At 37.6% G+C, this 21,020-nt stretch overlaps 1 protein-coding gene across 1 annotated transcript in view; it reads left to right on the plus strand.

Moving 5' to 3' along the window:
- The first annotated feature begins 4,684 nt into the window (after positions 1-4,684).
- Positions 4,685-21,020, plus strand: part of ncanb (neurocan b) — a 212,827-nt gene continuing 196,491 nt past the window's right edge. The window contains exon 1 of the mRNA XM_030132949.1: positions 4,685-4,763. Coding sequence (XP_029988809.1) covers positions 4,691-4,763 — 73 coding nt within the window. The 5' untranslated portion in view covers positions 4,685-4,690. The remainder of the gene's footprint in view (positions 4,764-21,020) is intronic.

Below are 21,020 nucleotides of genomic sequence, written 5' to 3' on the forward strand. Positions count from 1 at the left end.
CAGAAGCTGCTTCTCCATCCTTCCAGGCCATGGAACATAAAGCTAATACTAGGCCTGATAAAATAGTGGGTTTCTTCAAAATCACTTGGCGTATTATTACTTTATGCAGACCTTTTTCATCTGCTTTCATCCATCTTCACAATGTTCTCAACCTTTCTGACCAGCCCACTTAGGAGACAGGAAGTGAGGTGTTTTATGTCATTGTCCAAGCTTCAAGTGCATCACCATGTCCGTGAAATGTCAACGACTTGAATCAAGCGATGCAAAATACTCCTCCACCGTTCTGCGAGCTCTGTATTTACAGGGTAGTAATTGTGTCTGCAGCAGAATTTAGACTTAGTGTAGGTGTGGGATGTCAACGTGACATGAGCAAACAAACGTTTCAAAAGGGCCACTCTCAGCACGTTGCTTGTCTCATGCCTACTTGAGCACAACTAAGGACACACGTGCTTCTCAGTATTTGTCCTAGAATTCTATAAACTGCGTGAGTGATTTGGTGAAGAGATAACCTTGCATCTCAACAGAAAAAAATTCAAGGGAGGGCATAGAGCTGACACACAGTGGTCAAAGCCCATAAATGAACCCCCGCTGTGCCCTGGTAGATATAAAGAAGTGAGGTGGTTTTAATAAGTCCAAAAGGTTATCATGGCGTTGTACATTTAATTCAGTGTAGATGGTGGATGAAAATTTTAGAGGTTTAGAGGTTGAAAAAGTTGCACAAAAAAGAGCCCATTAATGAAACTTTTTTTTTTTTTACTGTGGAATGAAAATCAGATTGTGATAACTTAGTGGATAAACGGCTTCGAGGACAGACGGTCTGACGCTCATAAATAACTGAAGGCATTTCAGCAGTGTACAATAAAAGCATCTACGATCCAATATCTGTCCAATTTAGTGATGGCCTCTAAGTAGAAGCAGCTTTGCATTCTAAGGCTACGTTCAGACAGCAGGTCTTAAAGCACAATTTGGATTTTCTGGTGAAATCTGATTTTTTGGTGTGCTTGTTCATATTACGCATTAAATGCAACCTTTATCAGTTTTGAGTTTGAACTGAATGTGCAAACGAGGTCCTAACGTGACCACGCAGGCACGCACTGTGTTTATGGAAGTAAGTATTAAGTAAGTATTTTCCCACTGCTTCTTCTCCTGGGATGCAATTTGTGACGTTTGTCGCATTTCAATGACTTAAAGGATGGATAAATGCGACCTGGCCGTTCAAACTGAACTCACATTGCAAAATATCAGATACATATCGGATTTAGGACCACATATGAAAGTGGTCAATAAGTTCCTCTGAGTCCACAAAGTTTTATTGCCATGCATGTTTCTGTAGCAGACCAGAGCAGATTTCCTGTTTTTTTCTTTTTATCTGTGTTATGACAGGTGCTATTACCATCCCTTATATATATATATATATATATATAATATATATATATATATATATACATATGGTATAATATATATATATATATATATATATTATATATATATATATATAATATATATATATATACACACATATATATGTATAGTGGATAGCACTTGTGCCTCACAGCAAGAGGGTCCTGGGTTCGATTCCAACACCAGTCTGTGTGGCGTTTGCATGTTCTCCTCGTGTCTGCGTGGGTTCACTCCGGTACTCCGGCTTACTCCCACCATCCAGACACATGCACTGATAGGTTAATAGGTTAATCTGAACTGCCCATAGGTGTGAATGTGAGAGTGATTGTTTGTCTCTATATGTCTGCCCTGCGATGAATTGGCAACATGTCCTGGGTGTACCCTACCTTTGCCTATGAGTGGCTGGGATAGGCTCCAGCGACCCCCGTGACCCAAGTGAGGATAAAGTGGGTTCAGAATGAATAATGAATGAATATATATATATATATATATATATATATATATATATATATATATATATATATATATATATATATATATATGGGTAAACCAAGTGCTGACTTTAATAGTGAGGGTTTTAGCATTTTTAGTGCAACCATAGGGGAAGGAGAGGCAGATGGTATTCATTTGATTACAATCTGCAGCATCATTGCTAGTTGTCAGTAAAAATATCAAACATAGAACCTTTAATTATGAACATAAAGTTTGTCACTAAAGGTGTAACATATAATATTTCTGCACTACCTTAAACAGCTAGACCTCCATATTTCATACACATACACTATATACTTCATTTGCATTAAACCACAGGTCATTCCTTCTCACAGCCATCACACTATATAATAGTTGCCCCCCCCAATATATCACACCATGTACAGGTGTGGGTAACTATTTATATAAATATCAGATTTCTGTTTTTATCTATATATTTAATGTTTCACTGTTTCTTCTCTCTTCTCTGCACTTTGTGTTTTGGATTTTGCGGCTGTTTCCCCATGGTGGGATTAATAAAGTCTTATCTTATCTTATCTTATCTTATCTTATCTTATCTTATTTTATCTTATCTTATCTTATCTTATCTTATCTTATCTTATCTTATCTTATCTTATCTTATCTCAAATGTTTCCAGATATGTTCAGTATCAGAAAAATGTGTTTTAGTCAGTGTCATGGTTTAATTTGATTACCTTCAATGCATCACATCCACTTAATGTTGAACATTACATTTGAATTACAATGATAAAATGTGAATAATGTACTGTGATTAAAACTTGAATTCATAATCTTGTCTGTAAATATGTAACAGATTTTCCAATACCAATATCTCCAATGTCATCTACTCCTGTTTTATTATTATTGTTTAGAGACCTAGCAGATACTACACACTGTGTATTTAACAAGGATGCTTAGTTCAGCCACTGCAATTAGATAATTCACATCATTGGAAAATGACCATATGATCGTAGTCTTTTAGCGTTGTGTCTGAATCTATGCCACACACTCATAGGCCTTTGAATCTGCTTCTATTCAGCCAAGGTACCATGAAGGTACTTGGTATGAGGTCAGTGTTTTTGTCCTTGGCTGTACCTTTGAGACTGACTCAGAGAGACCAGTCCTGCTGTAACTGACACCGGTTATCTGTGTCCGGCATCTCCACTACCAGCTTCTAAACCCCCCACCCCCCCAGCTCCTGTGCTGCCCTCAGGCCCTGCTCGGTCCGCCACGTCTCCAGAGAGGCCGTATTTATTACTCAGGGTTTGTCCTGCACCGTGCCAGAGGCTGACCTCCCTCATGTGGTCAGCATCCCCCCGGCTGTGGCTACAATCACATGCAGTCTGATATACAGGAAAGTCTGATTTATAAGTTACCAGGAAATAATTTTAACTTTTCCAGTTCTTCTCTTTTTCACTGCTGGCCTTGAGGACAGATGTAGAGATAAACCTGAAATATTGTGTTGCACTGACGACATGTTGGCTCGAAAACATTTCAGCCCCCATGACATATACTGAGATAGTCATTTTCTAATGTTTTTTATGCTTCATATCAAAACAAATCAGTAAAAATCTAGTCAGAGTGTACCTGTGTGTGTGTATACGACTGGTACAAAATTCCCTGGTTACTGACAAAAAAATGAACCTATGAAGACATACCATGGACAGTTCCTGTCACCCTGGCTCTCAAATATAGAAATTTATCCAAGTTTAATATGACAGCATCGCGCTGCTTTGATATGATTGTGCTCTGTTGAGTTTTCAGCATGTGTACAACAAGGGAACCCAGAGGTCCATTGTGTTAGATTTGGCTCTGGTGTTTTTATTTTGCTGTTTATGGTGTTGAAATGCATCAGTGTCTCTCCCTGTTATAAAGAGTGCGTTTCTCCTCCACACAACCTTTTGTTTTTCTGCACACAGCTGCACTGTGTTAATCTCCCACCACATACTGATAAACAAGCTTTTATTTACACAGTAAACAGTAGATTGAATTTTTCCCTCAGAGATTTGTCTCATATATTGATCTCAGCAGCTCTGTCATCAAAACAGATGAATCTTCAATGAGAACTAGGAATTCATAAGCTATTTTACTTCCTGGATAACTTTGGTATTTATTATCATTGTGGCTCGGTGGTTAACATAATAATCCTTGTGTAAGTGTAGATTTCAGTCCAGAGACGTTTAAACCAGGTGGTTTTTATAGTAAATGGGTTTAAAATGAGCATCTGCGTCTGTAAAACACCCTGGTAATTTGCCAGACCAGTCCGGCTGGTCTTATTCTTCTTTCTCCCCAGTGCATGCTGGGATAGTTTTAACCACCCAGTGACCCTGAATAGACCTGGAATAAATGAGTAAAGTCATCATTTGAATGAAGACATTAAATTTCATTAAGGGCAAGGGTTTTCTATAAAAAGAGAAGAGTACTTGTCTCTGAAGTGTAAAGATAACAGTATTTTTAAATACACTTCAAAGAGATGAAAGATGATGAAGCTCAAGTTAAGTTTATTTGTACAGCTCTTTAAAAGCCTTAAACACAATTACAGTCTCAATAGACTTCAGAGGACTTCACTCCTACATTATGAAACAGTAAATGGAAATGAAGTATGACTTGACAACCCTCTATCCTGAGGCCAGCGCTGAGAAAAAAAAGGAAAAAGAAAAATTCCCTTGACAAGTGACTCATCCTAGCACACAGTGTGTTACAGAAAAACCACACACGGGCAACATGTTGATTTCAGTTTCCTTTGTGTGCTCACATTTCCTCTCTGTGTTTTCATCTCTGTCTCTAGGTGCAGCAGGATGCAGGGTATACTGTCTGTGTGTGGACTGCAGCCCCTGCTGGCCCTCCTTCTGCTCCAAACTGTGGGCTGCGGTAAGTCCTCATTAAACTGTTGGCAGTCCCTGTCACCTGACCCGCAGTGTATGCACCACATGAGTCCAAATCCTAAACCTTTACTGAGTCTCTCTCAGCCCAAACAGAGCATGTGAGGACAGTGTAATAAGAGTTGAAGCTTCACTATGTGCAGTAAATCTGGTGTATGACTCATAGTTCATGTTCACCTTCAGATCCTGTAGTGTGAGGGGTTAACAGACAATCTGAATGTTGTTAAATAGACTAGTAATAAACTAGTAGTAAGTGGGGACAATGACCAGTGATGAACCCAGAAAGTAGAATGGTGGAGTCCAGGGTCAGAGCCCCGGTGGAGATTCAAGGGGACGAAACAAAGCAAATTTAGCATTATAAATGCTTCAAATCACATACAACTGTATTTTTGTTTATTATCATACACTACTAAATTAATACAGTTTAACTTCACTAATGTGACCACTTTTAGAACCAAGCAAAGAGTTGGCTTTAATAAGGTTGTCCTCAGTTATGGCATTGAATTCCATGGATTCCAAATAATTTTGACAACTTCGTGTCACTGACTCGATCACCGGCTGTGTTCCACGGCAACTAAAGAGATTTAATATTCAGCCCATGCAGTTCTATAGTTCCAACTGTGTCATACATTCCATACTTTCTGTGGCTGCCCGTTTGTTTTTCATGCAGACCCAACTGTTGCTTGAATAGACACTTGTCTCTTCATGATTAGACTTAGTCTACTTTAGGTTTAACTCCCTTTATCACATAGACTCTCGTCATAAATGGCATGTGTGCAGTAGACCCTCCGCTCCAATAGAAGAGATAGGAGAGCCTTGGGATGCATACAGTATTTTCAACATTTTACAAGTTCAATTGGGGGGGGGGGGGGGGGGGCATGGCGCCAAGGGTGCCGGTAGGTAAATCCACCATTGCAGACTGAAATCCTGCAGGATCTCTTAACCCTAACAGGCTTGCATTACACCCATCTTAAAGTAAAAAAAAAAAAAAAAAAAAAAAAAAAACCTTTATTTTCCTCTCACTTGGCAGAAGATATAACACCCATACAGATTCCATCTTCTCAGCCATGACCTCCTCCACAGCGTTTTCTCCCATTTTCTGTTTTAGGACCACTCAGACTCCTCAATACCAGCTGAACCCTATGAGTCTGAATCATTTTAAATAAACATAAAGTGTAAGATTCTGTGTCCTTTATTGAAAATCCCTTTTATTACTTGTGATATGTGCAGTCCCTTATGTTCACCGATGAACAACCTATCTTTGGAACATGCTCTACCCTTCTCCAACTTTTAAAAAAATGAAAATTGTTGCAGTAGTTCATGCATAATCCATCTGATATGCAGACAGACAAACAGGAGTGATCACGTAACTTCTTGAGTAAAAGTAATCAAAATAAGAGTTGAATTCTAAATGATAAATTTTAATCAGATTTAGATGGAAGCATAATGTGTGGGTCAGTCCCCTTCCTGTCACACAGAGCGTCAGTCCGTGGGACGTGATAAATGATGCCCCCGGTGCAATTTGAAATCCGGTTGTAAAGCTCCAAGGGAAGCATAGGGACTTTGTGAGAGGCATGATGATTTGTGCTAAGTGCAATCAAGCATGTCCTTCCAATCAGTGATAAATAGGATCCACATCTCCTCCAGGAACGAGCCCAGCACACAATCACCCCAACAGGAACAACTTGTACGAATTAAACTAAAATCAAACAATAATACAGCATCCTTCCAAACCAAGTGCTAAGGAGTGTCTTAACAAAAAATGTGTCAGATATTTATTTGGCTTTTTCTGTATTTTCTCAAGCTCATGTTTGTTTTATAATATCATTGCGTTATTACTAATTAACCTCATTCTGCAAAAAATTCCACATGCATGCCCCTGGCTTGTTAATTGACCTAATTATAGCTTACACTCGCTAATACGGCATCCAAATTTTAGAAAACAAATGAGCATTCATTAGTGAGTGACTGTCATGTTAGTAAATTTAATGATCCTCTCACTGTCCATTGGGATTTGAAGCCCTCTGTACTAGTCTGGGAATAGCAACTCATCCCTTCACTTGGTTTGTTAGATCTCTTCAGTCACACTGACATTTTCTCTATCGGTCATTTATCTCATTTTTCTCTCTATAACAGCAAATCATGACAAACTGGCAGACTGCCACAGCTTAACTACAGTAAGAGCCCACGTATTCTACTCATTTGATCTCTTCATAATTACCCCAACAGCATTTCAAAGAGGCGAAAAGATGAGATGTAAAGAGAGATTTCCGAAGCTCACATTCATCCACTCCAAACATTTGTTAAATGCGGAAATGATAGTTCATATTTTGTTCAACCTCAAATATACCGTTTTTTTTGTAATAGTATTTGCAGAACTCATTAAAATTTGCTTTGATTTGGTTGAAGAGCTGAAGTTTAGGAACTTAATCCTCTCATTATGTGTCAGCAAATTATTCACTCTCTTGAAAGAGGTTTGACATTTTGCATTTGTTTGCATGTCTCTTTTACTGACTCTTTAAAAACCTTGATTATCACAGACCAAGAAAAACATTGCTGGGTATTTTAGAAAGGAAGCATCGGCAGAAGTGTACTGTGAAGTATTGAATGCTTCTCAAATGGGTTTCATATATAGTTTTAATGTTTAAAAGAAGATAACCTGTTTCTGTCCAAAGCTTACTGCACTTCTAAAATGTTAATGTATTAGATGATCTCAATTGGTTTAAACAGAAATCAATAAAACATGATTGTTTTCAGTATCTTATATTATAACCAGCAGTCCTGATAGAATCCAAAGATGCTCGGTTTACTACACAAGAGGAAGAAAACACAGTAGAGGAGTAGAAATTGTAAAGTAATAGAAAATGGAAACAGTCAAACACTTGAGTTTGTACTGAAACACTTGAGTGAATGTTCTTGCTTTTCACCACTGTATGTGCACTGCAAAAAAGGGGTGTCTAAAAACAAAATAAAAATACTTAATCTGAGGAAGAAGTCAAAAACAAGTGAAATATCTGTCCATGCAGCAAGATAACTTCACTTGACAAGCTTTCTTGAATTAAGATTGTTAAATCTAGAAATAAGCATGTTTACAGATGTACAAACACTTAAAGGGTGATATTTTTCTTTTTTTTTTTTTTTTTTTAAATGGAATTATGCACTTTAAAACATTTCCCTGTGGGCTACATAAACTGTAAATGCTATGCTTGGGTCTGAATTCTTCATTAATTCAACTCCACAGGTCCATCTTCATCCCTACAACTGCAACCATCAAAATCTTACCAAGTGTGTTTTTTCTCATTTCTTGTCAAAATATCTCATCACACTTAGAATAAGACAATTTCACCTAAAGAGTAACTTGTAAGTGAGATATAAGAACTTATTTTTAAACAATAGATTTTGAAAATCTTATTTCAAGAAATCTTACCAAGATAATTTTTACTTGTTCCATTGGCAGATTTTTTTTTTTTTTTTGCTTAATTCAAGATTTTTTTTTTTTTTTTTGCTTAATTCAAGCAACAACAAAAAAAATCACTTGGTAAGATTTTAATTTTTGCAGTGTGTTTCTGAGTAATGACACCACAAAGGTCGTTTTGAGCACTGGCCCTTTAAACCCAAATGAGCCACTTCACGCCCCACCCCCTCCAGGTTGTTGACTGCGCTTTCTGTCCTGCTCAGCCACTTGTGTACATTAATACAACCAACAGCTGAACATTTTAGATAATCGACTCAAAGTTCTGACATATTTTCAGTTTTTACTACAATCACTGCTGCTGATAAACAATTATGGCGTACTTTGAGAAATGTTCGTCGGACGTCTTGATGTGCAAATGTTGCGACGTTAGTATAAAATGTAACAAATTAAGAAACGGGTGTAGAAATCTGCTCGATTTTTGCCAAAATGAATATAAAGATAGCTTTGCAAGCACCTGGAGGGTTCAAATTCAAACTTTTTAACTATTAACCTGAAGGCCTTTTTCCCCTGTCTGTTCCTAAAGTTAGAACTGAACAGGGGAAAAAGGCCTTCAGGTATGCGGCCCCATTCACCTGGAATGAACTACAAAAAGACCTGAAACTGCAGGATCTGGTTTCGTTGGACACTTTTAAGAGGATGCTGTGTGACTTAGAGAGGGAGATATCTGGCTGCAGATGTTTTACCTGACGCACTTTTGTCTACATTTCATGAGCACTTCTTGAGTTGACTTTAGAAGGTTTGACTTGTCTATGTGCTTTTTATGTATTTGTTTTATGTATGGAAGTCTGTCTGTAACTATTTAATGTACTGCTGCCCGTCTTGGCCGGGACACTCTTGAAAAAGAGATTCTTAATCTCAATGAGGTTTTCCTGGTTAAATAAAGGTAAAATAAAAAAAAATAAAAATTAAGGTCCCCAAATACACAAATAAATGTACCAAAGACTAATAAAAGTGGGTTTAGCAAAGTATGACCCCTTTAAAATAAGAAATTTACTCTTAAAACAAGAGAAATTGTCTAACACTAATAAATCTAAGTTTTTGGGTTTTTTTTTCTTTTATCTTGGTAAGAACCAAATAATTTGCAGTGTGTGTGTGTGTGTCTGTTTTTTGGCTGTTGTATTTTTTAATTCCAGAGATCTCTGTAGGGAATAGTATAAAATCCAAACACACATCCCTGAGCCTTCGTCTGCCCTCTCTCTGCTCTCCTTGTACTCCCTGCTGTGAATCTGTGTGTATATGCATGTTTTGTAAGTACGTAAGACAGACGGCACACCCCCTCAGCTCTCCGTGGCCTCCCCGACGTCTGCTCCTCTCTGTATTATACTGTTTTGCCTTCTGTGGAGGTTAAAAAAAAAAAAAAAAAAAAATCCATGGACCTGGCACAGGGGCCTTTCTGTGACTCAGGGCTCCGATTCCTGGGCAGAGAGATGATGAAAACCCAGCCAAGTCCTCTGTCTTCCTCCATGTGTGTATATGTTGGTGCAGAGGCCCTCAGGTTACATCTGCCAGGTAGTTTATACAGCCAACTTGCCAAGCAGCGCACAAACACACACAGAACCTCTGAGGAGAATGATAACACACTCACAACAACACTCATATATGCCTTTCAGTGCACATGACATGCAAGAAGACACTGTATGCCGTTTCTGGAGGAGTCGGGGCTTTGAGAGCATTAACGTCTTGTGTATTTGCGTTCACATGCTCCCTACCTGCATCGTACGCTTCTCTCTCATCTGAGCGGCTCTGGAAATAGTCAGCGGGAGGTTGAAAACTACAGGGGGGGTTGGCGCTAAAACTTACCCCTGACACTTTTTTTGACATCCCAAGAATTTGAAAGAAGGAGCGTTTTTGTGGCAGGAGGCCAGAATATGCCGGTGATGATGCAAACACACCTGCCACTTTGTACAAGTGCTGCTGTAGGTGAACATGTATTCATGAATGTGAGATGTTGGCAGCATGCCACATGGAATAAATGCATCATTATGGCTTCAGAAGGTGCATTAGTCTCAGCAACAGCCTTGGTAGGGTTCCTGTGAAGTCTGACATGGGCGGTAGGAGCAAAGCCGAAGCCTAGTGGGTAATATTTGTCACCAGGTGAAGATGAAGAGGCAAGACGGGGCAGTCTGGGTCAGAAAGAGGTGAGAGGAGGAAGGGAGTGGGAATAAGAGATGAAAGGAATGTGAATGAAAAACAAAAAAAACAACAAGGAAAGGAGAAGAAAGTTTGAAAATAGCAAAGATATACTGTACTAGGTTAGACAATATGACATATCGTTAGCCTCATAGCAATAATTGCCCACTCATACACTGTAGTATTGGGACACGTTGAATTCAGATGTTTCTTTTCTAACAGGGCTACAAAAATAATAATGATAAACGTGATAAATATCGTATTGATTATTAATATATGATGTTTATATCTCAAATCAGCAAGAACAGGACACCTTACAGCTGTAGCCATTATGTGTCCCAATATTTTTGTCCCTATAGTTTATAAAAATCACTATTTCCTTATGTTTAATAGGAGATTTTTCTTCCTGAGATAATAATAATAATAATAATAATAATAATAATAATAATAATAATAATAATAATAATGGATTAGATTTTTTCTAGACACCCAAAGTGCTTTACATTATTGATCCATTATTCATTCGCTCTCAGATGTGAAGAAAGTAGATGTTAATTGTGGTAGAAAGTCAGAGCATGAACAATATTTAAGAAATATAGAGGTAGAACATTTAAAATAATAATTATGGATAAAAAAAAGTTATTGTTGAGAGAAATTGAGTAAAAACCATCTCTGGGGCATTTTGGAAGCAAAGGTAAGAATTTAAACTAAACTACCAATGAAAATGCAATGATACATACCCAAATATAAAACTATATTATGATATTTGTTATTATTGTTTTGTATCCCAGACCCCTGTTAGAAAAGAAAACACCTGAATTCAATGTGTCCCAATACTTTTGTCCATTTCTGTGTGGGTTTGGAAATTATGCTATGAGGCTAATGATTTATAGAAAATGTTTACTGGTAGAAGATTTGACAGTCACTCGTGTGATCTTGTGTGATCTCACATGATTTTACATGATTTTGCCGAAGGTGATCTCTAGATTCACTGTCACATGGTTTCCCAGCTGTCCCACCACTTCCAATAGGAGAGACAGATCATGTTCTATTCATTCCAACGTCAATTGATTTCAACTGATACTTTCACCCTAAAGTTATCCAAGCAAATATTGGATCTTTTTCTATCTACGTGTAACATATATGTGACATTCGTTACCAATTTTTCATCAAATCTGTAAAAACCCGAGGGACAGCCTAAGTATCACGAATCCGTTAGTCTTTCCCTCACAGAGAACAACATCGTTTTGCAAATTACGCTATGAAAATGCTTACATTTACAAACTATCTACAATAAAATGTGAATAACCTGAGCAAATACAGGGTGACACAAAAAAACAGGAACTTTTTAACAATCCAATAAAACCAAGAGTGATGGAAGAAAATATTTTATTCATAGTAATTGAAACCTTAAAACATGCCAGTTAAGAAACGAATGATGGAAGTTTCATTTTTTAAAAATACTTCCTGTAGATGGCGTCCTCCTGTGTGAATGCATTCTTGAAATCTGCTGTTGAGATTCCTCATTGACCGCTGCAACATCTCAGCTGGGATACTGTGAATTTCATCCTGAATTCTGTTTGAACTCATCCAGAGTTCTTGGTCGAGTCATGTACACTTTACTCTTGAGATAGCCCCACAAGAAAAATCACAAACGGACAAATCTGGCGATCTAGGGGGCCAGGGAACGTTACCGAATCTGAGATCACACGGTTACTGAACAATTCTAGCACAGCTGCCAATGGTTACTAAAATGGGGGTGTGTTTACCTGCTCAAGGTCACTGTCTCGCAGTGCTGCCACTTGCTCATGTCTGCCAATACGCACTTCAAAAATTCCCGTTTTTTTGGGTCACCCTGTATAAACAACCTGGAATGTATGAGAAAAAATACGTGCAATTTGAACTATATTCTAGGCTGTTACTAAATGTTTTGTGCTCATTTGTAAGTTGTGTTAATAAGCTAAGATACAGTATAATACTGAAATTGCACTTGTTATTTTTTAAAAGAAATTTCAGGTTATACATGGTTGTTCAGGACTATTTACTTCTCATAATTTAATGTTTACTTTTACTATTACTACTTACTATTATTGCAAGGTTTTTATGTTACTGGTTTGGTCCACTTGAGATGACATTGGGCTGAATGTGGCTCCTGAATTAACATGAGTTTGACACCCATTGTGTAGAGGTTTGTGTTTACTCTGAAATGGGATAAAACGATAATAACACAGATATCAAAAGTAACAAAAGTGAGGATGAGAAGGAGGAGATGTGCGAGTGGGAGGAGAGAAGAAACAGAAGTGTATGTAGGAGACAATAGAGGAAAACACACGGGAGAGACGAGAGGGAGTGGAAGAGGAGGAGAGAAGTACATGTGCAAGAACAGACAAGGCAGGTGGGAGCTGGAGGGGGGATTTTTGTGGAGATTCTCATGCAAGACACTGTCAGCACGGAGATCATTTCAAACCCTGCAATGATGTCAACTCAGTAGACATGCTGTGCACTAGACACGTGTACACAAACCTGACACACACCCAAACAGATACAGGGTGCTTCAGCTGTGTGTGTGTATATATATATATATATATATATATATATATATTATATATGTGTGTGTGTGTGTGTGTGTGTGTGTGTGTGTGTGGTTTATTTGCATGTGTGTCTTGGATATTTGAGATACATGTGCTTCCTGTAGGGGAAAGGCGGTAGCACTGCAGTGAAACACAGACCACTGATCAAACACAGTGAAAAAGATGGAGGAAACCAGTCTCCCCTCATTCAGTTTACATTATAATGGACATAGCCCTCAGATCTGCGCTTTGAAGAGGCAACCCCTAAAGCATACAGTTAAATGTGCGTGTGTGTTTTTTTTTACCCTGATCAGAAGCCCCCCCCCATCCATTTCCATTTGTGCTTCCTCTGTTGCCATGGTTACTAGTTTTCGGCTTGGCGGGGGTCCCTCTGTCTCAACATCCTTTTCCCTTTCTTCGTAAACGATACCATATCAGTGTTTAAGAGCAGGCGACGCTCTTTTCATGTTATTTCTGCATTGTCGCTTTGTTTTTTCCCCCCCCATTTGTCTCCACGCGCCTTCCAAGGTCTTGTTAAAGGAAGCATTTCTCTACCATCCCGCAAAACAAAGCAATAAGACTGCGAGTAGTTTTGTTAGACCATCCACTCGCACAAAAACAAACCACACTTGCATCTGCTGTCCTTCCATGCTATGTTTTATTCATCACAAGATAAAAACGATTCAACTTCTTCCACTTGTTCTAAAAGTTTGCTTTACTTTCTTGTCCGTTGCTTTGTTTTATCCTGTGTGCATAAAATTTTAAGAGGATACTTGATACCTGATATGCACTATTAAATACTATGTACAGTAGTATGAATGCTTAGGTAAATGTATGAAGTATTTAGTGGAAATATAGTACATTATTCTACTGAATGTCCAAACTAAGGATTATGTTTGTGCTATATTGTATAATTTCAGAGATGTTAAAACATAATGCTGTCAAAGTAAAAAAGTATAAAGTAACACTGGTCTACAATTTTTTAGAAATGATTTGCTTCAGACATTAAATGTGCTAATGTTACGTATTTTAATAAGATTAATTGGAAAATAAATGACAAAAGTGCCGGTTTGCTGATGTTTTCAAGGTATATGATTAAGTGTCATTACACATATATATTGGTTTATGTACATTTATATAATAGTTTTATAAATCTTCCACTAAATAGAACCTGTAAAGTGAATGTATTCTAATGGGCAGACAGTGTTTTGAAGTAGATCTTGTAGCTCTGAGACAAATATTCCTTTTGAGTCAAATCCATTCTCTTGTTAATTCTTGAATTTCACATTTTGACCCAAGGCTGTATCTTGGAAAGTTCAGCCAACCAGCATTTTTTACTTGATTTGTCTTATCAGTGACTGTCATGTGATAAAATTTCATTAGTTTTTTTCTGGAAGCATTTTCCTTGTAGACCAGTGTAACCTTGCCTGTTTTGTATTGGATGACATTTGAATTCAGATTACAATCACCTTCATTATATTTTAATTCTTAACTTGTAAAGACCCAGTGTTACATTTGTGGCAGTTCCCAAATATTTTTTTTTCTCTAGATTCCACTTTTCTTAAATGATTTTTCCCCATTCATTATAACACTATCCTCTGTATTTGATGTTTTTCAATGAAAGCCATGTGTTTTATTGTATTTAATTTATTGATCATGTAGATGTACATAGAATCTTAGGTTTAAGTTGAGGGTTATTATATAAGAAACCGAGAAAACTGAAGAAAAAGGGACTTTTTTAGAAAGATATCAGTAACTGCACATAAAAACAAATATCTCCATCCACTGACATTGATCCAACTCCATGGGTTTTTACAAATGAATCAATGTTGTAGAAGATGACAGTGTTTCCACATTCACTACAGAGCCTCTGAATGTCCAAATGGGTCATATCTGATGACCATGAAAAGATGACAAACTGCATTTTACACCAATTATTTACATGTGTCGATAGGATTAATGGTTCAGAAGTTATAAAATATTTTAGATCAATGGATGATTTTGGTCATCGTTGCTGTTTGGGTCTTTATGGGTTAAAGACCCACAGCTAATTTTGTGATGTCTTCCCAATAAAATTTTCTCCTTTATATAACCTTTCTCAACCCATAAAGACCCAAGCATCCGCCAGCGACCAAAATCATTGACTGATCTTAACTGTCTAATACCTGTTGATCCACTAATCTTATCAATACATGTAAATAATTGGTATAATACAGTTTTTCATCTTTTCATGGTCATCAGATATGACACATTTGGACGTTCATAGGCTCCATAGTTACCGTGGAAACAGCGTCATTTCTACAACATTGATTCACCAGTAAAACCCATGGAGTTGGATCAATGCCAGTGGATGGAGACACTTGTGTTATGGTTAGTTATTGCTGAAAAAGTCACTTTTTCTTCCATTTTCTCTGTTTTTGATGAAAACTACCCTCAACTTTAATCTGAGATTTAATTTACATCTACATGATCAGTGAATTAAATATGGGGAAATACCTGTTATTCATTGAAAAAACACAAAATGCTGAGGATAGTATTATAAGAAATGGTGATAAATCACTTAAGAAAGGTTAAATAGGGAGAAAAAAACTATTTGGGAACTGCCACAAAAGTAGCACTGGGTCTTTATGGTTTAGGTGATTTATCATCAATATCCTAATATTATTCTCTGCATCTTGCATTTTTCAGTCAAACATTATTTATTCATTCAAGGATGATTATACCTAAACAAAGAAACTTGAGGAAAAGGTGACTTCAGCAAAATCTGCCATTTGCTGAATGTAAAAATAAGCATCTTCAGCCACTGACTTAGGTCAAACTATATGGGTTTTATTGCTAAATCAATGTTGCAGAAGATGACAGTGTTTCCATGCTGAAAAGTGGAGAATCTGCATTTTACCTGAGTTATCTCAATGTATTGATAAGTTTAGTAGTTCAAAAGTTATTAAACATTTTAGATCATTAAATGCTTTTGGTTGTGACTGATCTTTAAGGGTTAATGTTGAGACAGTCGGCCTGTGTTAGATCAAAATGAATGAAACTGTCATGTGTGATGTGCACAGATGGAGACTTTAGGGCAGTCTTTCTTTTATAACAGATTATTCCTTTGAAATTGAGTTGAAAGTAAAGAGACTTGAGTTAAAATGTTGCAAGAAAAGTAATTAAACAAGCAAACTACACATTTCTGAAATCTTTTCTTATGTCATTTGATCTGATTGGTTTTCAGATTACAATTATGTGAGCATGATAAAAAAAAACATTTTGAAAAAAACCTTCAAGTCTGATACCATCTCTGAAAGAGTCAAGGAGCAAATCTTTTTGACTGAAGCCTCCATGTACCAGCAGATTGTGTGAGATTTCAAAGACTTGAAATGAGGAATGAGAGCAACTACATGCTGTACAGTGTAAAATGTTAAAATATATTATGGAGTGTTATTGGATGTCAGTATTGAGACAGTTTCAAAGCAGTAATACCGTAGGACTGAGAAGTAATGAAGCCATATATTGATTAACCCCCCCTTTTAGTTTTTTTCATTTAATTTATTTAATTCATATTGTAGATTTTTCCTCTTATATATCCAGGCTGTTTTCATTTCTTAAAGGTTTTTACACTGCTTGGAGTTATTGTTGGCATATTAAATTATGATGGATAATACCGTGTTATTAATGGAAATAACTGGTTTTCAAAGGATACAAACATAGGAAAAACCATTGTTTCTGTTGGACACCGTGGATAATACTGGATATTACAGATGCATAGGATTTAATCTGTCATGAAGGTGAACAGCAGCAACAAAATTAGTTGTAAAGTGAAATTACATTAAAGGGGTCATATTTTGCAAAACTCACTTTTATTAATCTTTGGTACATTTATTTGTGTATTTAGACCCTAATAGTTCATAAAGTTTGAATTTGAACCCTCCAGGTGCCGCAAAGCTATCTCTATTTCGTTCATTCCAGAAAAAATGTATTCAATCATTTCAATTCTGTCTTAATTTCTTATGTTTTCTAACTAGTTACATCACGACATTTGCACATAAACGTCCAAACTTCCGACGAACGTTTCTCAGAGTACGCCATAATAGTTTATCAGCAGCAGCAGTTGTAGTAAAAACTGAAAATATGTCCAAACTTCGAGCTGATTACCTAAAATGTTCAGTTGTTGGTTGAATGGGACAGAGCAGCACAGTCAACAATCTGGAGGGGGTGGGGCATGACATAGCTCATTTGCATTTAAAGGGCCAGTGCTCAAATGACCTTTCTGGTGTCATTACTCAGAAATAGGTTGAAGATGGACCTGTGGAGTTGAATTAATGAAGAATTCAGACCCAAGCAGAGCATTTACAGTTTATGTAGACCACAGGGAAATTGTTTTAAAATGCATAATTCCATGTAACTACCACGTAGTGGAAACAGGGCAATAGTTACAACATACAGTTACATCATACAATAATTTAAGGATAAATTAACCTATGAAAAACAAGTGCAAGTCATTGAGTTATTCTCTAGCACTTTGAGTTTGGATTTAAAGCATTCAGGGAGATCAACTGAATCAGTTTCCAGTCTTTTAGCAACATATTCCATGTGCAAGGAGCAGAGTAGACAAATGCCCTTTTACCCTGCTCTGTACGGGCGAACAAATGCTCATTCGATCGCAAACAGTTAGAATCAACACTTCTTGTTGTTAAACTACAGATATAGGAAGGCAGTAGCCTAAGTATGGCTTGTAAATAAAGGTGTACCAGTGTCCCAGCCTCCTAGTGGACCGGGCAGGCCAGCCCACTCTGGAATACAACTCACAATGCTGTGTCGTGGCTTTAGAATTAGTAATGAACCCTCAGAGAAGCATGAGAAACTGTGTCAACCATATGAAGACATTTGGACGATGCATTCATATAAAGAACATCTCCATAATCTAACACCGATAAAAAGTGTCAGTGACAAGGCGTTTTTTTTACATTAAAAAAACAAAAAAACCACAACTTATTTTGAAAGTAAAAGCCCAGTTTAAGCTTAAACTTCTTTACCAGGTTTTCAATGTGGGTCCTGAAAGTGAGGGAGTCATCAATCAAGACACCAAGATACTTATACACATGAACCACCTCTGTGACATTTCCCTCAAAAGTAGACACTAACAGGATAGTTTCCGGCCACTTCTTAGAGTTTGAGAATATAAATGATAAACTGCATTTTCCATCAGTTATTTACATGTATTGATATGATTAGTGGATCAACAGGTATTAAACATTTAGATCAGTAGATGCATTTGGTCGACAGTGGCTGTTGGGTCTTTATGGGTTAAATAACTTGCTGCTGTTTTCTGTTTGCCAGGCAATGCATTAAATGACTGATCAGCTGGATTTTTTTTTTTTTTTGGTGCTGTCACATGTTGGTCTTAAACTACAACAACACAAACACTCACTTTACACAAACAGTTGTTTCTGTCTCACACACAGCCCAGACTGCATTACAGTGACTTCATTCATCATACAGACTGACCTGTTTGTAGCAGGTGCAACATATTCAGTACTGTACAGCCCTGCATTGGAGTTTTGTCAAACCAGCAACGTTTGAACAGAGAAAAATTAATGAAGACATTATTTTACTGCAGTGTCTTTATCTTCAGAAGGCTTTACTCTCTGTCCTCTCTTACCCCCTCTCTCATCCTGTCAGATAATACATTAAAACTTTGTCATTTTTCTAGTAGGACAATGTTTTTAATTGTTTTCTATTATTTCATCAACAAAATATGTCTTTATCTTCTCCATTCATTTTCCTTTTTCCCCATTGTTTTTTTTCTTTATGGCTGTTGAATACTTGTCATTATGTTTTGTTTAATCCAAACCAACTGAAAAAAGTCTGACCCATCCAAAAAAAACTGTTTTCACACAAAAATGAAACTGAACCACAGTTCAAAACCATGGTCTGAGGGAGACTGCAATTTTTGTCAAGGATCAAAATGAAAAATCCACACCAAGCAAGTCAGCTGTGAAAGCAGCCCCGGTGAAATGTTCTTTTTTGATTTTTCATTTTTTTTTAAACAATGGTTAATATTCCAAGAGCAGATTGTGCCACTAGGGCTGAGAAAAAAAATCAACAAAAAAACAAATATGGAGCTAATAAGCTAATCTTAAAACAGTTTCAGCAGTAAGTCATTACTTCACATACAGCTTTTACTATTATGAACAAATGCTCGATCTCAGCCCATTTCAGTCCAGTTGTTTGTGTTCTATCAGCTGTCGTTTCTTAACACAGTGATCAAATAATAGCATGGAGCCCCTGTCAGACAGCTCATCTGTCATGATTTATGACCTACACACACCTCTACACAAACATATAATCAGCTGACTCGCAGGCAGTAGGGCTGAAGTGGCAGCGACAGGAGAGGATGCACTTGATCAGTCCTGGTAGCTCTTGACTGACAGCATGACTGGCTTGATGTGGGCAAATTGAAGACAAAGGGGCCATTTTCATTGTAAAAGCCATTGCAGGCTCCTCAAAAAGAAAGACAGAGAGAGAAAGAGAGAGAATAAGGAATGATGTTTGCAATTGTGTCCCCTATTACAGTGAAAATGCCATTACCACCCACCCCGTGTCTGTGTGCCGCTCTGTGCCAGGCACATAAAGGCTCTCCGGCTGTGTTTAATAATTCCAGAACACCTCTAAAGTGAAGACAGATGGGTTAACAATGATGATCACATATATGCCACTGTGAACCAGCAGAAAGAAAATAAGACAATCTGTGCTCTATCTGCAAACCATTGGAAGTACCCCTCTTCCAGGGGAGGATGGAGGATGTGTCTTTTCACACCCTACTCCTCTCAACCCTTATGCAAACTGACAAAGACACGGGACGGGGTCGATAAAAGATCGCCTATTAACATTTAACTGTGTCTACCGGACTGACTTGCACTTTACTGTTTGTTTTTTCTAGCGGAAAAGTTTTATTGAGCACATTTGCTCTTTTTTTTTTTCAGCTCTTCCTTACTCTGTATTGGCATTCAGCCTCTGTATTTCTTCTCCTTTTTATCATCCACCAAGCAGGAGAGCCTTGTTTAAAAAAAAAATACAGGGACAAAGAGCAATATGAAACACAGACAGATATCCAAACAAAAGGATGTCTCGTGGGGGTTACGCTTGTGATAACATTTCCATCTAAATGCAGATTTGATAGGGCATTGGCAGTGGGGCCCTCGCTAGTTTTCATTCATTACTACAGAAAAAGACAGCAGTGTGTTTTTTATTGTCAGCTGGTCTCCTTCAAGATGTAATTTAGCCTATTCAAGAAGGGATCTGCAATTGAATACATTTGATTTAGGTGTGTAAATTGCAGCACCACTCAGGAAACAAAGACAAACATTTATCCAAATAAAGTGGCATGAGCTTGAATGGGATTGTGATTGTAAAGCTTGGTTGGTTTCATTTGAGGAAGTGTTTTGCTATTGGCAACGTAAGTAACATAATGTTACCCAAATGGTGCTTATCCAGGTGGAACCAGGGAAGGAACTGGCACACAGATTAAACTTTACTGATGCCTCGTAGCTGAAGAATAAATATGACTGTTTTTGTTTCTAGCAAGCTCTGGGCACGGTGGTTTAGAAATTGCAGTTTGATTATCTTCTGGGTGTTTATGTGTGAGTTTGAGGGGAGGAGCACACATGTGAGTGTGTGGTAAACAAAGATGAGAGCTCCATCCTCCAGGGGGATAAAGCAAAGAGAGTGACAGCATGGAGAGGAATCTGATAGCCTCTTCTGAATGTTGTGTTTTTGTGCGTGTATGAGAAAGAGGGAATGAATGAACGTGTCACTGTCAGTCTTAACACACCTCCCGCTGCGTCACACAAGTGTGTCTGTGTTTTCTCAACATATCCTTTTGACTTCTGTCCACATCATATCAGTCCTATTTTCCTAGGACACACAACTCCATTTTCTTCCACTTCCATGTCTTTTCCCTCCTTGTCCTCCTGCTACAGCCTACCGTACTGAGCCGTGTTATGATTACGTCAGCTGTGCTTTGTGCTTTCTGTGTGTGTGTGTGTGTGTGTGTGCGTGTGTGTGTGTTTTCTCTGTC

This window comes from Sphaeramia orbicularis, chromosome 4, assembly GCF_902148855.1.
Source record: "Sphaeramia orbicularis chromosome 4, fSphaOr1.1, whole genome shotgun sequence".
NCBI lineage: Eukaryota > Metazoa > Chordata > Actinopteri > Kurtiformes > Apogonidae > Sphaeramia > Sphaeramia orbicularis.